Here is a 16836-nt window from a genome sequence, read left to right as displayed (position 1 = left end):
GTCAGATACTGTATGATACGATGAAATCAGTTCAACTTTATTGTCCTGAAGGAAGGTTAACACACAGTGTCTACTGTATTGAACATACAACATTCCAAAATCATGATACATTCCATACATACAGGACAAATAATAGTGATCAAAATGTTGTACATAAAACCTAGGTATTAATGAATGCATTTTCTGAAGAGCCACTGCAGCCTCCCACAAAGCTACATGGGAGGCAGAGGAGCGTCTCTCCTTTCACATGGACAGCATCATAAACTGCCAGGTGAAACAAGCGCTCTCCGTAGTGCATCTGTCCCCACAATTGTTCTTCTTCCCCCTATTATTTTCTGTTATAGAGTAGAGTTATACTGCGCGTTGCCATAGGGCGTTGCAGATATGAGTCTGGGTTAACACTTCCGCGTTGCGGCCTTTCAGGGTTTAGGAGGCACTCCCATTGGCTGAGGCGTCGTTTCAGAGTATGGGTTCAGACTCGGGGCAGCCAATCATGACTAGGTCCTCAAAGCCAACCCGAGAGAAAATAGGCCAGGCTTCACCTGGCAAAAAATCAACCGCGACCATTAGTTCATATGAGTTATAGGGGCCGTGGGAAAAAAACTTCAGGGAAAGCATCAATGTCATTTTACATAATTTACAATTGTTAATTATACATTTTGCATTACAATCATTGTAACCATATTGTATACTTCTTTGGCTATTGAAAAGAGTAAGGACAAACCAGTAATTTGAGTTGACAATCATACAAAATATACTACCTTGAGATTGGCGAAATGTCCACCTTAGAATACTGTATATACACACGTACTCACACACCAACTATGAACTACGTTTTCAACTGAAGATCATGTACCAAATAAAGTTAAATAACATTAAAAAACATTATTATTATAATTTCATTCCATACTTTTGTAACAGTGTTGTTTTTGGCAGCAAATTTAGATTTTAGTTTTAGTCGTAGTCTCTTCAATAGTTTTCACATTTTAGTCACCTGGAATGTTTTAGTTAGTCTAGTTTTAGTCGACTAAATATCATAAGATTTTAAATCTACAGTTGATTTAGTCGACTAAAATGTATTTTGGTGGACCTTGATGCCATCGTAATGAATGATTTTACACTTGCTGAAAATAGCCGATCTACAAGCTCACAACGCGTAACACACGATAGTGTGATTTGAGTCTGGCTTATTAGCCAGGCTACCAATACACAGGTTCATGTATTTCTTTATTTGCATTGAAATCTCCATAGGGCGATTTTAGGTCGCTTCATATAAGAACTGTGTTTGAAAAATAAACCGACCACCCCGGCCTTTCTGTCAGGGGAGTGGCTGTGCGTCGTTAATGATTGATGTCCATTCATATTTGATACAGCCAGTTTCTGGAGAAAATGGAATTAATGTGGCCACAAAAGCCTTGAAACTACATATGAAGGCAATGTCGCTGCTAATTTTGTTACTCTTTATCTTTGGGTATATTTGTACATTTCCACCTTCAGTCGATGCTTCATATCCATATGAGTGAAAAGGCCGGGTGATTGGTTTATTTTTACTTCGGTGCTCTATTTAGTCTTAGTTTTAGTCATCAAAGCTTAGTTTTCATTTAGTTTCCATTTAGTTTATGTCAGTCGACATTTTTTCTCTCAGTATTTTTTCTCGACAAAATCAACACTGTTTTGTAACCCATTTTTTCACCCAGTGTCAATTGTTTGATGTAATCATGGGCGCTACAGTCCCTCTGCCAACCCGGGGAGAGCCCCAGACTGACCTTCGTTCATTTAATGCATGAGGAGTCCAAGCCGCCTCTTTTCACCTGAAAGGGGGAGTTTCCCCGGTTGGACGAAGCGTGGAAGAAACATATTATTCCAACCAGTTCCTTAACCTACATCAGGCGCCCCAGCCGGCCAGGGACAGACAGTAGAGAGTAGAGTATAGTACAGTTGACAGTAGTACAGTATAGTACAGTATAGACCAGGATTACTGCATGTTTTTTGTGACCTACCCTAGGGGACACTGGGAGAACATGCAAACTCCACACAGAAAGGCCCTTTCAGCGACCCCACCCAGGGTATGGGCAGTTGGGCACTGATGACGCAGAGGAGAGAACACACCCACAGCGTCCCTAGCGGGAATCGAACTCAGGAGCTTCTAGCTGTGAGGCGACAGTGCTACCAACTTCCCCCACACTGAGCAGTCTTTCTTTGATTTGTTGACGGTGCCTGGCTTGTCACAGTTGGCCATTAAATGAACCACTCTTTCTGTGACTCGTCGAGCGTGTCTGGGTTGTCTAATTAGATGAACCACTCTTTCTTTGACTCATCGAGCGTGTCTGGGTTGTCTAATTAGATGAACCACTCTTTCTTTGACTCGTTGAGCGTGTCTGGGTTGTCGGTGCAGATGATGGCCGTGTCGGCAGACTCCCCTTGCGAGTCTCCTCCTCCTCTGGCCTTGTTCTCGTTGGTGTGGTAGGTGCCTTTATGACGGAACATGTAGCGAATCAGGAACACCAGAGTGCACAGGATGGTGAAGATCACCACTGCGATGACGCCTGCAGAGGAACGAGACATGGAAACCAAACCTAAATACGCAAAGCGTGATAGGGGGGGACGGGGAAAGTATGGTCTTTGTTCCCCAATGGACTGTATGCAATGCATGCACGCAATTTTGGAAAGAACTTAGGCAACTTCCCTATTTCCTTCACAGTGGTACCAATGATACTAATGAAGGAACAAGGGAGTCTACCAACGCGCCTCAAGACTAAATCGGCTGATCCGGTGCTTCAAAGTCTTTGTATACTTCAGCACCTAATAAAAGGCTCTAAATGTCTGTGCTGCTCCAGTCTCTTCTCCTTCTGGATACTAATGAAGGCTCTGTTCCATTCTGGTCAAACAGAGTCAGGGTGCTGCTATTGTGGATGTTATCACACTGGAAACAGTGTGCTACACCAGTGGGTCTCAAAGTGTCATTGAGTGACACCTGTACGGGTGTGTAGCTCTGAAATTGTACAAATTGAACCAAATTGACCTGTAACAGTCCATTTGATTCCATGTGTACACTCTCAGAGTTATGGGAGTCCTTGAAATGAAAAAGGTTTGAGAACCACTGAACACTAGAACAGAGCCTTAATTAGTATAATCAGTAACACCTGAAGTGAAGGAAGTAGGAAAGCGGCCCAGAAGTAGGAAAAAGTAATTCTGTGTGCATAGAGCCCATTGAGAATGTTGTGTTTGATTGATATTGTGACCACCTGAATGGTAACGAGCTTGCCTGAGCTTGCCACAGTTCAGAAACAGCTCAGATGATGTGCATTCATATATTTTATAGATTCAGGCAATTCCAATATGTTACATTACATCCGATTGTGGATCGCTCAACACAACATTACATACAACTAACTGCCAATAAATCCGAAGGGATTGTAGTTGTGCAGGCTTGTTTTGGTCAGCTTGGAGATATTTCTACCTCCAGCAGAGCTAGAAGCTCCTTTATTTTCTCTGGTCAAGATTACAATTCCTCATACAATTCCTCATACGGTCTGGCGGACATTTCCAATGACAAATCGCCCTAAACCCACTTTTTTTTCCTCTCAAAAAGGAAAGAAAGTCTTACTGTATAGTTTTGAAGTAGACATAACCATTTACTAACTATTTTCATAATGATGTATAAATGTGCTATACAAGTAAAAAACATAATTACCATTACATTATAAACACACTGTACCTCCAATGATTGCAGAGTTCCTGTTGACGCCATCAGGAATCACTCTCTCCTCATTGAAGGGGAACTCTGCATCTAGACACACAAAGAAATCATTTAGATATACTGGAGGGATACCCCTGGAAAGGGTAGAGATTTTGTAGGGCCAGCCAACAAGCATACATGAGTCCGATTTTTTCCAATAGGCCGGTTAAGACGCACCGTGGCTTTGTGCGAGCGGTTAGGTTTAGGTTAGAGGTACAGGTAGTAGAGGTAGGATTAGTAATGTCGGATTATTGGGGACGTTGGGCTAATGCTACGCACCCCTAGCCAAACACAGTGATGTCAGAGTCCAGCACTGCAGACAGCGTCACTGTCTTGGCCAGGTAACACTGCAGACAGCGCCACTGTCTTGGCCAGGTAGCAGCACTGCAGACCGCATCACTGCCTTGGCCAGGTAGCACTGCAGACAGCGTCACTGTCTTGGCCAGGTAACACTGCAGACAGCGCCACTGTCTTGGCCAGGTAGCAGCACTGCAGACCGCATCACTTCCTTGGCCAGGTAGCACTGCAGACAGCATCACTGTCTTGGCCAGGTATCAACACTACAGACAGCACCACTGCCTTGGCCAGGTAGCACTGCAGACAGTGTCACTGACTTGGCCAGGTAGCACTGCAGACAGCATCACTGTCTTAGCCAGGTAGCACTGCAGACAGCGTCACTGTCTTGGCCAGGTAGCACTGCAGACAGCATCACTGTCTTGGCCAGGTATCAACACTACAGACAGCACCACTGCCTTGGCCAGGTAGCACTGCAGACAGTGTCACTGACTTGGCCAGGTAGCACTGCAGACAGCATCACTGTCTTAGCCAGGTAGCACTGCAGACAGCGTCACTGTCTTGGCCAGGTAGCACTGCAGACAGCGCCACTGTCTTGGCCAGGTAACAGCACTGCAGACAGCGCCACTGTCTTGGCCAGGTAGCACTGTAGACAGCATCACTGTCTTGGCCAGGTAGCACTGCAGACAGCGCCACTGTCTTGGCCAGGTAACACTGCAGACAGCGCCACTGTCTTGGCCAGGTAGCAGCACTGCAGACCGCATCACTGCCTTGGCCAGGTAGCACTGCAGACAGTGTCACTGACTTGGCCAGGTAGCACTGCAGACAGCGTCACTGTCTTGGCCAGGTAGCACTGCAGACAGCATCACTGTCTTGGCCAGGTAGCACTGTAGACAGCATCACTGTCTTGGCCAGGTAGCACTGCAGACAGCGCCACTGTCTTGGCCAGGTAGCACTGCAGACAGCATCACTGTCTTGGCCAGGTATCAACACTACAGACAGCGCCACTGTCTTGGCCAGGTAGCACTGCAGACAGCGCCACTGTCTTGGCCAGGTAACAGCACTGCAGACAGCGTCACTGTCTTGGCCAGGTAGCACTGTAGACAGCATCACTGTCTTGGCCAGGTAGCACTGCAGACAGCGCCACTGTCTTGGCCAGGTAGCACTGCAGACAGCATCACTGTCTTGGCCAGGTATCAACACTACAGACAGCGCCACTGTCTTGGCCAGGTAGCACTGCAGACAGCGCCACTGTCTTGGCCAGGTAACAGCACTGCAGACAGCGTCACTGTCTTGGCCAGGTATCAACACTACAGACAGCATCACTGTCTTGGCCAGGTAGCACTGTAGACAGCATCACTGTCTTGGTCAGGTAGCACTGCAGACAGCATCACTGTCTTGGCCAGGTAGCACTGTAGACAGCATCACTGTCTTGGCCAGGTAGCACTGTAGACAGCATCACTGTCTTGGCCAGGTAGCACTGTAGACAGCGCCACTGTCTTGGCCAGGTATCAACACTACAGACAGCACCACTGCCTTGGCCAGGTAGCACTGCAGACAGCATCACTGTCTTGGCCAGGTAGCACTGCAGACAGCATCACTGTCTTGGCCAGGTAGCACTGCAGACAGCGCCACTGTCTTGGCCAGGTAACACTGCAGACAGCGCCACTGTCTTGGCCAGGTAGCAGCACTGCAGACCGCATCACTGCCTTGGCCAGGTAGCACTGCAGACAGCATCACTGTCTTGGCCAGGTATCAACACTACAGACAGCACCACTGCCTTGGCCAGGTAGCACTGCAGACAGTGTCACTGTCTTGGCCAGGTAGCACTGCAGACAGCATCACTGTCTTGGCCAGGTAGCACTGCAGACAGCGCCACTGTCTTGGCCAGGTAACAGCACTGCAGACAGCGTCACTGTCTTGGCCAGGTAGCACTGTAGACAGCGTCACTGTCTTGGCCAGGTAGCACTGCAGACAGCATCACTGTCTTGGCCAGGTAGCACTGTAGACAGCGCCACTGTCTTGGCCAGGTAGCACTGCAGACAGCATCACTGTCTTGGCCAGGTAGCACTGTAGACAGCGCCACTGTCTTGGCCAGGTAGCACTGTAGACAGCATCACTGTCTTGGTCAGGTAGCACTGCAGACAGCATCACTGTCTTGGCCAGGTAGCACTGCAGACAGCGCCACTGTCTTGGCCAGGTAGCACTGCAGACAGCATCACTGTCTTGGCCAGGTAGCAGCACTGTAGACAGCATCACTGTCTTGGCCAGGTAGCAGTGTAGACAGCATCACTGTCTTGGTCAGGTAGCACTGCAGACAGCACCACTGTCTTGGCCAGGTAGCACTGCAGACAGCATCACTGTCTTGGCCAGGTAGCACTGTAGACAGCATCACTGTCTTGGCCAGGTAGCACTGTAGACAGCATCACTGTCTTGGTCAGGTAGCACTGCAGACAGTGTCAGGTCTATGGTGGCAGTACGTTCCCCTTTACTGTCCATTGTCACTCGGGTTGAAATGTTTGGCGAAACTCCTTTTGGACTGAATTAATTTCTAATGATGAAAAAAAAAATGGTTGTGTTTCTGCCATCAATCAGATGCTATATTAAGTTGAGATACTCAATTTGCATTTAGCACAAACAATTGATATAAATTTAGGTATGTGCCAAATTTGGCACATTAGGCTATTATGGTTATTACACTATTACACTATTTACACTATTACCCTATTATACTAATTACATTATTACACTATTACACTTATTACACATATTACACTATTACACTAGTATACTAGTACACTTATTACACTCATTACACTCATTACACTTGCTGTATTATACTTATTACACTATTACACGTATTACATGTATTACACCATTACACCATTACATGTATTACACTATTACACTATTATACTATTGCACTTATTACACTAATACACTATTACACTTATTACACTATTCCACTAATACAAAATTAGACTTATTACACTATTTCACTATTCCACTATTACAGTTACTACTATCTATATTATTGTGATGCCATGTCCTAGTGCCTGATGGGTAAAATTTGTCCCAAACAGACATTTTCAAATATCTCAGACAAAAGTGAGGTCAAATGTAATCTACTTCAATATTTCTATAGTTGAGTCATCGAGTTAGCTGGTGTGTATTTTTATTTTAGCACAACTAATCTCAGATTTGGGCAGTAAGTCATACAATGGCAGCCTAGAGCCATGTGCTGTCATCTCCACTTCCTGCTTTCTCAAATGAATGTAATTTATCCTCCAAACCACTTGATGGTGCCAAAGTGCTTCAAGTCCTACCTTGGCATGTGCCAAAACTGACCCACTAGGCATTGACAGCCTTCTTTTTCGTCCAAAAGGGTCTAAGGTGCCATCCAGAAAATATAAGTAAAAATAATTCCCATTCATTTTTCCATGTGGTTCTACAGATCTAAAGCCCAATCATTTTCCTCCATAGAGATTCCCAGAAATATTCATATGAATTATTTTAATCCTAGAATCAAGCCATGCAGGCTCCTGGTGAATCATGACCATAAAACCAATTCTGTGAAAGAAGAAAGAAAACCTGTGTAAAATAAGGTAATAAATAAATACACAATGAGATGAATACAGTTCTGATCAATGGTCAGAGACTCTTACGCTTAAGCTAGAAAAGTTCAAGTTTGAATCATTACTTTAAAAAAAAGTCTGCCTCTCCTCCGCCTCTCATCTTCTGGCATTAAATGTTTCATGAGAGCACTGCTTGCGAGGTGAACAAACGAGCAACAAACAGCATCAAAAAACATATAAAATCGAAGGTTCTGTAGATGTGAGCAACAAAGGGATCTGTCTGTGGATGCAAGATATCAAAGCCACAGAGATAATTCTCAACCACAACTCAACGAGGTATAATATCAGATTTTGCAGTCAAATATAATCGCAGTTCCTGCGCTTTGGCTTTGTAGAGCAGTACGGTCCGGTGCTCCTGTGTTTATTCCTACTAACAATACACATGTAGCGGCTGATTTGAGAGATTCGTCTCTGGAGTGACTGTGTGAATCATGGGGTGCAGTATATGTGATAGATAGATTAGATAGTCAGTTACAACAATAAAACATTACAAAAAATACACAGGTGCATTAAAATACTATATAAAATGCATTCACATTAACACAGCAACAGTGATCATGAACAGTGGGGATTAGGTTAACTATTTAAACATGTTCTTATTTAAAATGTCCACAGCAGTTGGCACATACAAAGTTTTGTAACCCTTCTTTTTAGCTAATTTTGCCCTAAGCCTCCTGCCCGATGGCAACAAGTCAAATTCAGAGTGAAGAGGGTGGGTAGAATCATTGTAAATCTGAATTGCTTTTTTGGTTATGGAGCGGTTGTATATATGTCCTGAAGTTGCAATTGTTTGTCTCCAATGATCTTACTTGCCTGGTTGACTACCTGGGTGAGCTTGTTTTTATCTCTAACTGAGAGATTCCCAAACCAGAACACGATGTTAAAAGTGAGTGACTCTCAGTGAGTGATCTATAGACCATGGTCAGGGTGTGTTTACTGGCATTAAAAGTTTCCTGAGAAAATAAAGCCGCTGCCTTGCCTTTTTGTAGATGTTATCTGCATTGGTCTGAAAGGTGAGTTTATTGTCTATGGTCGTTCCCAGATATTTAAAGTCACTGACCTGCTCTACTTCCTCCCCACTCATAGTAACAGGCCTAAAGATGGACCCTGAGCCCTCTGCTCTTGACCCCCCTCCCAAGCACAGCTCCTTGGTCTTAGTGACATTAAGGTCAAGGAAGCTGCTGTCAAACCAGGTGGCAATACGGTCGATGTGCTGGGAGTAAGAAGGACTGGAAACGTCCTGCAGGCAGGCAACCAGGGCCATGTCGTCAGCGTACTTTATGAGAGAGAAGTCTTTGTTGTTGTATTTCAACTCATTTGTGTATAGGGAGAATAACAGAGGGGATAAAACACACCCCTGTGGCACACCAGTGTTTAGGACAAGGCAGTCAGACAGAGTGTTATACTCGTTGGGGTCTCTCTCTCAGGAACTCCCTAATCCACAAAATGAGATTGCTACTGACGTTCAGGTCTCACCGGCGTTTTAGGAGAAGATGGGGTTGGACCGTATTAAAAGCAGAGGAGAAGTCCATAAAAAGGACACGGACGTATGTTTTAGGCTTGTCTAAATCACTATGTATTTTGTCCAATAAAGTCAGAGTGGCATCCTCTACACCTCGGGGCCTGGGGGACAAAGCTGATATTTAGAAACTATACTTTATTTGTCCTTGCCGAAAGCCAAGCAGTCATCAGGATACAAAAACACATATACACAATACAAACAGATCACACAATGCATTGACAACAATTAACAGCAGAAGGAAAAAGAAACAAACACCAACAAAAGGCTACCACTCCATGAGTCATAGTTCCAAGAAGCATTGCATTACATTTCAGGCACAGAACTGAGATGTTCATAAGTCCTATACTTTACTTATTACTATTGGCTGTGTAACGTGTGTGTTCTATCCCTAGTAATAGCTTTCCTCTTCCTGAGTACCCTATGGGTCTCAAATATTGATGTCATATTCTCAAATCGTACCCTAGCTATTTTGCAGGATACATTGATTGTATCTGTGTTCTTGATCTGTGTTGCCCACATGGGGTGCAGTACCTGTATGGTGCCAGGGGTCCGTGGCAGCAGACATAGGTGGGATGGTGAGAGGCGACGCCCCACAGTTTGACTCCACTAGTTTACCCTGGAAGGACGCTCTGGGTGTCGCTACGGGGTCTCTCAAGGCAGACTTGAGGGGCGCTACGGGGTCTCTCAGGGCAGACTTGAGGGGCGCCACTCCGTTGAACTGCACTCGAGAAAGACAACCGATGAACCCTGGAGTGTTGAAACGCTCAATGAGCACTGGGTCTACGGGGCCCGTCTCTGAGAGAGAGAGAGAGAGAGAGAGAGAGAGAGAGAGAAGCAGGAAACATGAGCTCTTGAACAGCTAGTGTTTTTGTTGCTTAAAATGAGATAAACAACAACAGTTTTACTGAGATATGTATTTTGGAAGTATTTTACTACAATAGTGAAAAGAGAGAAAGAAAAAGAGAAGAAAAACTAATTTAAACACAGAACCACTTCAACAACAACAAAGAGCTAGCTAGCTAGCTAGCATGCTAAGCAGCTGAAGAAGACTACAACACTGAGAAGAGAGGGGGGGAAACGAACTCAACCAACAACAGCTAGCTAGCTAGCAGCTGAAGAGGACAAGTCAAGAACAAATCAACAACATTAAGGAGTGAGTACATTTACAAAAGATAACAGCCAAGGAAAAGTGATCAAAAATATCCATTATGCTAAGAAAGGGCTAACACTGCTAGCAACAGAGAGGGCAGTTTATTTAGCTACTCAAGGAGACTCATTTATGCTACCACCACTTTCCAAATGGCAACCAAGGAAGCAGCTGTGGATGAATCCAGCATGGCTATTCCTATCCTGTACCCTAATGAAGTGACTAATGACAGTGCCCGCCAGGTGTTTAAGCAGACACTGCTAGAAGATAGACCTGAGACTCTCTTTGCAGATCTCTATAAAGATGGGAAGCTCTGTAATATGATCTTCTTCACAGACAATCCTACAGCATGGCGTGATGCCATTATAGACCCCCCATCTTTAATAAAAAGAGAAGGCTTCTCCAAAGGCTCGACATTGAAAATAAGTGACAAAGAAGACCTCGGCACTATAACCACAGTGAACCTATACAAATCAGGAAAAGTAGTGGTTCAGGGGGGAAACCTTGGACAGCTAGAGAGAGACTTCCTGGTCATCAAGGACAGAGCCCAGCAGAAAAAAGTCTTCCTCTAACCTAGCTGCCATTCCATCTACAAGGACAGAGCCCAGCAGGAAAAAATCTTCCTCTAACCTAGCTGCCATTCCATCTACAAGCGCAAACACCTCTGAGCACTCAACAGAACTGCCTCCACAGGAAACTGAGCCCACCAACACTGGCTCCACACCAGATAACTCCTTCCACATCATGAGGGACAAGTTTACTCAGCTGGAGGTAGAACTAGTGCAGCTCAGACACGCAGTCAGCTCTGTCCAGTCAGATAAGGAAGAAGAAGACATCACCAGCAGCAGACAAAAGGAAAAGGAGGAGATGGATGGCTACAGGAAAGAACTAGCGGCTCTGAGGAGTGAAATACAACATCTCAAGGAAGACAGACAGAACTATATGGCTCAGCTAACAGCACTAAGAGAGGAGATGAGAGAGATGAAACAGGAGAGAGAGAAAGAGATGACTCCTCTAATTGAGGAGATCAGAGAGATGAAACAGGAGAGAGAGAAAGAGATGACTCCTCTAATTGAGGAGATCAGAGAGATGAAACAGGAAAGAAAGCAGGAGATGACTGCAATAGGAGAGGAGATGAGGAAGATGAGATGGGACAGACAGAGTGTTATGGCAGCAGCAAAAGAAGAGGTGAGACATGAGAGGGAGAGAGAGACATTACCTGAACAGCAGCTTAACTCCACCCCCCAGCTTAACAACCACACCATGTTGAGCTCCACCCAGACAGTGTCACAGAATCATCAAACTCCCTCCATCTCCCTGACAGACAGCAGTCACAGTCAACCAGCCCCGTCCACCTCCCAAGAAGAGAGCACTCCTCCACAAACAGCACCCAGCAGACAACAGGCTAAAGTGGTCATCCTCATCGACTCCAACGGGAAGTTTATAGAGCAAAATAAACTCTCCCCTAAACATAGTGTGTCTAAGCTGTGGTGCCCGAACAGCAAGAGGGCCTTAGAACTATTGAATGTGGAACAACTGGGCAGTCCCAGTCACATCATTATTCACACAGGAACCAACGACCTCAGAACAGCAGGAGATCAGGAGAGAGTGGCTAGCTCTCTAAAGGCAGTGATAGAGAGGGCCTCCACCACCTTCCCCAACACCCGTGTGGTCATCCACCCTGCTGCAACGAAAAGGCTTCCATCCAGACATCATCTACAAAATCAACGCCAGCATCTCCAGAGACTGTGCCCTCAAGCCAAACGTGCATATGGCTCATCACCCCACCCTTGACCTATCCTGCCTCTATGATCACGTCCACCTCTTTAGAGAGGTAGTCCCAATATTCGCCCGGACCCTGAAGGATGCTACCCTCAACCGGAGCCCTGCTACCCCACAGAGAAGCGCCAGACACCCTGCACCCGCGCCACGCAGACAAGCACGTGGCTTCCTTGGACCTACAGGGAGAGGCCCTTCACTTCAGCCACAACACCACCAGGACTACCCAGCTCAGCGCAACCTGCCCCAGGATAGACCACCATCCTACAACCCCCCGCAAAACAGGCCTGAGCCCCTCTTACCCCCCTCGGCAGCCCCAACTCTACAACAGGAGCTGCATCGAAGCAGTCTCAGCTATGCCCAAGCGGTGAGCAGAGCAGCACCACCCACTCCACCCCCCACCCCCGACCCACATAATGAACTAAAATACATCCAACAGATGCTGTGCCTACTCTGTTCCCGCCTGATAGGAACTGGGCCCTGGTGAAAGGTTAATTCACACACACACAATAATACACCCACACACACACACACACACACACACACACACACACACACACACACACACACACCATCATCATCAGTAAGATGAGCATAACAAAAACATTTATTTCAGTTTATATTGTACAGTACAGTTTAAGTGTATTGGCAAGTTGATGTTTATCTCATTTTCTGTACAACAGATATCGGTTTATTCATGGAGAAAAAGTGTTTTACTGTTGCATGTTGGAACATTCGAGGTCTGAGGTCTTTTGCTTTTGGCTCCAAGAGCAGAGACCCAGACTTCATGAGAGAACTGGAAGACCCAGACATTGTGATACTGCAGGAAACATGGAGTAAAGGAGAGGAGTCCACTGGCTGTCCCACAGGATACAGAGAGATCATCGTACCATCTACCAAACTCAGGGAAGAGACTCAGGAGGGATGCTGATCTGGTACAAAACACACCTAATACATTCCATTCAAATAATCAAAAAAGAAGATTTTTACATTTGGCTCAAAATAAAAAAGGAAACAATTACAACTGAAGAAAATGTATATCTATGTGCAGCATATATCCCTCCATCAGAATCCCCTTATTACAATGAAAACAGTTTCACCATACTAGAGGATGAGATTAGTCGTTTCCAGGCCCAGGGAAACATCTTGATCTGTGGAGACCTCAATGCCAGGACAGGCACAGAGCCTGACAACATCTGTGACATTAATAATAAACATCTACCAGACCTCAGCATCCCCCTGCCATCATACCCCCCCAGGAACAACTACGACAAAACAACCAACCAGAATGGAAGACAACTCCTACAGCTCTGTCGGTCGCTGGGTCTGTACATAGTCAACGGCCGGCTACGAGGGGACTCATATGGCAGGTACACGCATTGTTCCCATCTTGGTAGTAGCACTGTTGATTATATGATAACAGACATAGATCCAGTGCACCTCAGGGCATTCACAGTCAGTCCTTTGACACCTCAATCTGATCACAGCAAAATCACTCTGTACTTAAATCAAACACAAACACACCTCAATGGAGTTGAAAACAGTCCACTATATGTATTAGAACAGCCCTACAGATGGAACAAAAACAGCCTAAATGATTATCAGCATGCAATTGGCAATCACAAAATGCAATCACTACTAAATACTTTTCTCATCCAGTCATATCCTCAAAACGAAGAAGGTGTAAACATGGCTGTACAAGATATAAATTATGTATTTGACAAATTGGCAACGTTATCAAACTTAATTCAATCACCTAAATTTAAAAACAAAAATATGAAAACTGAAAAATGGTTTGATTCTGAATGTAGAAATCTACGGAAAGCACTAAGGATCCTATCTAACCAAAAACATAGAGAACCGGAGAATCAGGAGGTACGAGTTCAATATTGGCACACTCTAAAACAATACCATCACACCATCAGATCAAAGAAAACACAACACATCAAACATCAACTCACTGTAATTGAGGAATCTATTGACACAAATCAATTCTGGGATCATTGGAATCAATTGAACAAACCATACAGAGAAGAATTGGCGATTCAAAATGGAGACATAATGGCAGAGCCACTTTGAGAATCTATATGCTCCAATCCGTCATTAAAGATCAACAAAACCCTTTAGATTTCCCAATTACAGAAAAAGAACTAATAGACAAAATCCAGGGTCTGCAAACCAAAAACCTTGTGGTGTCGATGGAATACTAAATGAAATGATTAAACATGCTGACCATAAAGTTCACACTGCCTTGTTGAAACTGTTTAACATGGTTCTAGGTATAGGTTATTTCCCTGACATCTGGAACCAAAGGACTAATAACGCCCATCTTTAAAAATGGTGATAAATTTGACAAAACAAATCCAACATTTTCTCCTGCTTTGTAGATTTTGAAAAGGCATTTGACTCGATTTGGCATGAGGGCCTGCTATTCCAAATTTTAAAAAGTGGCGTGGGGGGGAAAACATATGATATTATTAAAACAATGTATCAAAATAATAAATGTGCAGTAAAAATTGGCAACAAAAGAACAGATTTCTTCCCCCAAAGTAGAGGAGTAATGCAAGGCAACAATTTAAGTGGGCCTGGGCCTTGAAAGTCAATATGAAAAAGACAAAAGTCATGGTTTTCCAGAAACGGTCCAGATGTCAGGGAAGCAGATACCCATTTGTACTTGGCTGCACCAACATAGAACACACACACACACACCTGGGATTAAAAATTAGTTCCACAGGGAATTTTAACATGGCTGTGAATGACCTGAGGGAAAAGGCAAGAAGGGCTTTCTATATAATTAGAAAATCTGTCAAAATTAACATTCCAATTCGAATTTGGCTGAAAATGTTCAAATCAATTATTGAGCCAATTGCCCTGTATGGTAGTGAAGTGTGGGGTCCCCTGGCAAATCAGGAATTTTCTAATTGGGACAAACATCCAATTGAGACTATTCACACAGAACTTTGTAAATATATATTAAAAACTCAAAGAAAAACTCGAAATAATGCATGCAGAGCGGAACTTGGAATTCCCTCTCCTAATTAACATCCAGAAAAGAGCATTCAAATTCCATAAGCACCTTCAAAATAGTGACCCCATCTCCTACCATCACCAGGCCTTAAAATGCCAAGAGGAGAACATGAGCAGGAGTCCCCTCAGTCAGCTGGTCCTGAGTCTTACCCCCACCACCCCTCCCCTGACTAAAACAACCTCCACTAACCAAATTATCAAAATGCAACAAGAACATTATATCACATATTGGAAAAACACAACAAAAACCCAAAGTAAATTAGAATGCTATTTGGCCCTCAACCGAGAATACACAGTGGCAAATTACCTGACCACTGTTACTGATCCAAAACTGAGGAAGATGTTGACTATGTACAGACTCAGCGACCACCGCCTGGCAATAGAAACAGGCAGACACAGACAGAACTGGCTGCCTAGAGAAGACAGACTGTGTTCACTCTGCTCTCAAGGGGAGGTGGAGACGGAACTACACTTTCTGTTACAATGCGACAAATATAAAGACATCAGAGAATCATTCTTCCCTAAATTTAAAGAAAAATATAAAGAATTTGAATCCACCATTAATAACTCATCATTTCAATATGTTCTGGGAGAACAGTCCAAATGCACAGTTTTGGCAGCAAAATACGTGTGGAGTTGTCATCAACTGAGGGACAGCCAGTGGACAGAAGAGACAGGTATATCTGTCTGAACAGGGTCATTAAGTTGCTGTTATGTTTCTGTTCATTTATTTTCATTGTTACTGTATTGCTTGTTGTTCATTAATGTTGGGATGTTTGTTGTTGTCTCTGTGTGCAGAAAGTTGTCTCTGTGTGCACAATGCTGACTTTTGTTTTGTTGTATGTATGCTTTGGCAATGTAGAAGATATTTATCATGCCAATAAAGCCTTTTGAAATTGAATTGAGAGAGAGAGAGAGAGAGAGAGAGAGAGAGAGAGAAAACTAATATCAAAACAGTGTTGTTAATTGTTTTGTATTGCATAATATTATATCTTTAGGGCAGAATGGTACACAGTGTCGATGTGCTTTAAAATGGATGGAGCAGAAATTCTATAAATAATGTCCCCATAATCTAAAACTGAGAGAAAAGTGGCTGTTTTTTCTACTGGATGCAGGAAAGCATGATTGTTTTGTCTCAGTTTTGAGACAAGGTTATCAATGTGAAATTTGAAAGCCAGTTTCTCCGTTTGCTAAGGTCGGTGGGTGTAGCCTTAGTGAACAACATGCATTTAGTTTTATATGCATTTAAAACCAGCCTAAGCTAAACCAGAGCAACCAGGAATGCACTAAAAGTAAGCTCATAGACATTTTGAGGAGCAGGTGTTCAAAATGCACCTTGTGCGGCGCTTGGAACAGCCGGCTGCCTTATATTAATAGTGTGTGAGATTTATACATTTTGGGGCATAAATAATATATTAACAACGTTTAATCCACATCGTGTCTATCGGTTCATGTCCCGGAGCAAGCTGCAGCTTCCTTGTGGCAAGCTGTGCTTGAGTCTGTGACACAGTATATGCAGTGCCGTTGCTACGTATACGCGCTGCGAGTAGGGCAACACGTCGAGGGGGGGCAACAAAATGTGCCAAAAAGTGTCAAGCCGACCCCTCATAACACATTTCTCCGCGGCTCCGCCGCATAATAACGAGTGGCCGTGTGTGCAGCCAAACTGAAAAAATGGTCAGCTACGTCCCTG

General features: G+C 44.3%; 1 protein-coding gene across 1 annotated transcript in view; it reads right to left on the bottom strand.

Moving 5' to 3' along the window:
* Nucleotides 1-2340: 2340 nt before the first annotated feature.
* The window catches only part of LOC306923543 (contactin-associated protein-like 2), a gene marked incomplete at its 3' end in the record, with an annotated part of 333896 nt that continues 319400 nt past the window's right edge, over nucleotides 2341-16836 (bottom strand). Inside the window, exons 24-26 of the mRNA XM_079501713.1 lie at nucleotides 9722-9985; nucleotides 3719-3790; nucleotides 2341-2546 (exon numbers count right to left, since the gene is read on the bottom strand). Coding sequence (XP_079357839.1) covers nucleotides 2341-2546; nucleotides 3719-3790; nucleotides 9722-9985 — 542 coding nt within the window. The remainder of the gene's footprint in view (nucleotides 2547-3718; nucleotides 3791-9721; nucleotides 9986-16836) is intronic.

The sequence above is a fragment of the Electrona antarctica genome, assembly GCF_951216825.1.
Source record: "Electrona antarctica genome assembly, chromosome: 5".
Taxonomy (NCBI): domain Eukaryota; kingdom Metazoa; phylum Chordata; class Actinopteri; order Myctophiformes; family Myctophidae; genus Electrona; species Electrona antarctica.
This window is presented reverse-complemented; position numbering and strand designations above follow the sequence as displayed.